Source organism: Colobus angolensis, unplaced genomic scaffold (genome assembly GCF_000951035.1).
Source record: "Colobus angolensis palliatus isolate OR3802 unplaced genomic scaffold, Cang.pa_1.0 Scaffold222, whole genome shotgun sequence".
In the NCBI taxonomy this organism is placed as follows: Eukaryota; Metazoa; Chordata; class Mammalia; order Primates; family Cercopithecidae; genus Colobus; species Colobus angolensis.
The window spans coordinates 1748176-1749872 of record NW_012115400.1 but is presented as its reverse complement, the minus strand read 5'-3'; the positions used below and the strand labels follow the sequence as shown (position 1 = coordinate 1749872).

Genomic DNA, 1697 nt, shown 5'->3' with positions numbered 1-1697 from the left:
TTTTTTTTTTTTTGAGACGGAGTCTCGCTCTGTTGCACCCAGGCTGGAGTGCAGCCATACAAACCTGACTCACTGCAGCCTCTGCCTCCTAGGTTCAAGTGATTCTCCTGCCTCAGCCTCCTGAGTAGCTGGGATTACAGGTGTGAGCCACTATGCCCAGCTAATTTTTTGTGTGTTTTTAGTAGAGACGGGGTTCCACCATGTTGGCCAGGCTGGTCTCAAACTGCTGGCCTCAGGTCATCAGCCCATCTCAGCCTCCGAAAGCAGTGGGATTATAGGCGTGAGCCACCATGCCCTGTATCTACTTTTTACTGCCCTCCAAGGGTACACTGCAAGTGTCCTCTCCTTCCTAGAGCCTCTGTCCCCACCACCACAAGAAACTTTCTCCTCTAGTCCCTTAGCATTCATTTTCTCTCTTCTGTGGACCTGACAGGCAGGGACCTCTCTTGATCTCAAACCCAGTACACAAGTTGGTACAAGGTTAATTGCTCAATACAGGTTTCTTATTGAACTGAACTGAGCTACCACACGATAGGAAGTACTGCGGTTACAGTCAAGGAAGAACTTTTTCCTCTAACTAGAAGTCAGAAACCAGGGAAGCTGTAAGTCTTTTTCCCCCTCACCTGACATAAAATCTCAACTCGGAGGAATGTTTCCACCAAAAGACAAAAGACTGAACCAGGAGACTTATTCTTCAAATCCAGTTTATCTCATCTCTAGGGAGGTGCTAGTTCCTGCCTCCTACAGAACTCAAGATCCCCGTCTCCCAACTCACGTTCCTGGAAGTGTCTGGCCGTGGGTGGTGGTGTCCCAGCAGGAGGCCCTGGGTGAGGCGCTGGATCCGGCTGTCCCTGAAGCTCAAGGGGGTAGGCTGGGGCTCTCAGAACAGAGGTAATGTCCTTGCGCCCCACCACTCGGCCCTCAGCTCCTTCCTCAGACAGCTCAATGCGGAAGCGGTCCTGGACATCATAGTGGCTGGGAATGGGTGCCACATGGCGAATCACACTGGTCCCAAGGTAGGAGAGAAGCCCATTGGAGTGAAATGAGTGAGAGGCAGTAATCCTAGGAAATCTGAGCCTCCCCCCCAGAAGTCTCTCCTTTAGGGGCACAGAGGGTAGGGCAAACAGGTTAAAGAGGGCAAGGTCTCAGACCTCAGACAACAGGTGGCAGCGACCTCTGGCTTCCATAAGCCTCCCCACCCTCCCAGCTCACTCACATGTCAATGCAAGACTGAGGCTTCACATATCCCTCTGCGTCAAACACCGTGTATTTGGCAGGTGCTGTGCACAGGACTGGGGGACAGAGACACACACAGACAAGCCCTGCCATGTGGGTCATTTGAGTCCCCTCTGCCTTCTGCCCCGGAGACTGGACATGACTTTCCCAGTCCACCAAAGCTGGACGTCCAACCCCACCCATCTGACTCCTCCAGCCAACACAGCCCCCCAATGTCCGGCCACCAGCCCCCAGATCCCTTGCACGAGGCGCCGATCCCTTTACCTCGGAATCGAAGCGCAGTTCCTGTGGGGTTATAGAGCGTCAGCAGCTGTCGGGGTCCGCTCCGCTGGTCCGCCCTGAATACTAGATCCGGGGGAAAGACCAGAACCGGGACAACGGGTCCTAAGGGAGGAGGGGCGCCCCGGGACCCCCGCCCAGGGGGCCCCGGACCCACCAGCTCCTGGTCCTGGGGCGCCCCA

General features: G+C 55.2%; 1 protein-coding gene across 1 annotated transcript in view; it reads right to left on the bottom strand.

Annotated features, from left to right (window-relative positions):
* The window catches only part of MOSPD3 (motile sperm domain containing 3), a 2766-nt gene that overhangs the window by 953 nt on the left and 116 nt on the right, over positions 1-1697 (bottom strand). Inside the window, exons 2-4 of the mRNA XM_011943957.1 lie at positions 1501-1693; positions 1217-1292; positions 776-975 (exon numbers count right to left, since the gene is read on the bottom strand). Coding sequence (XP_011799347.1) covers positions 776-975; positions 1217-1292; positions 1501-1693 — 469 coding nt within the window. The remainder of the gene's footprint in view (positions 1-775; positions 976-1216; positions 1293-1500; positions 1694-1697) is intronic.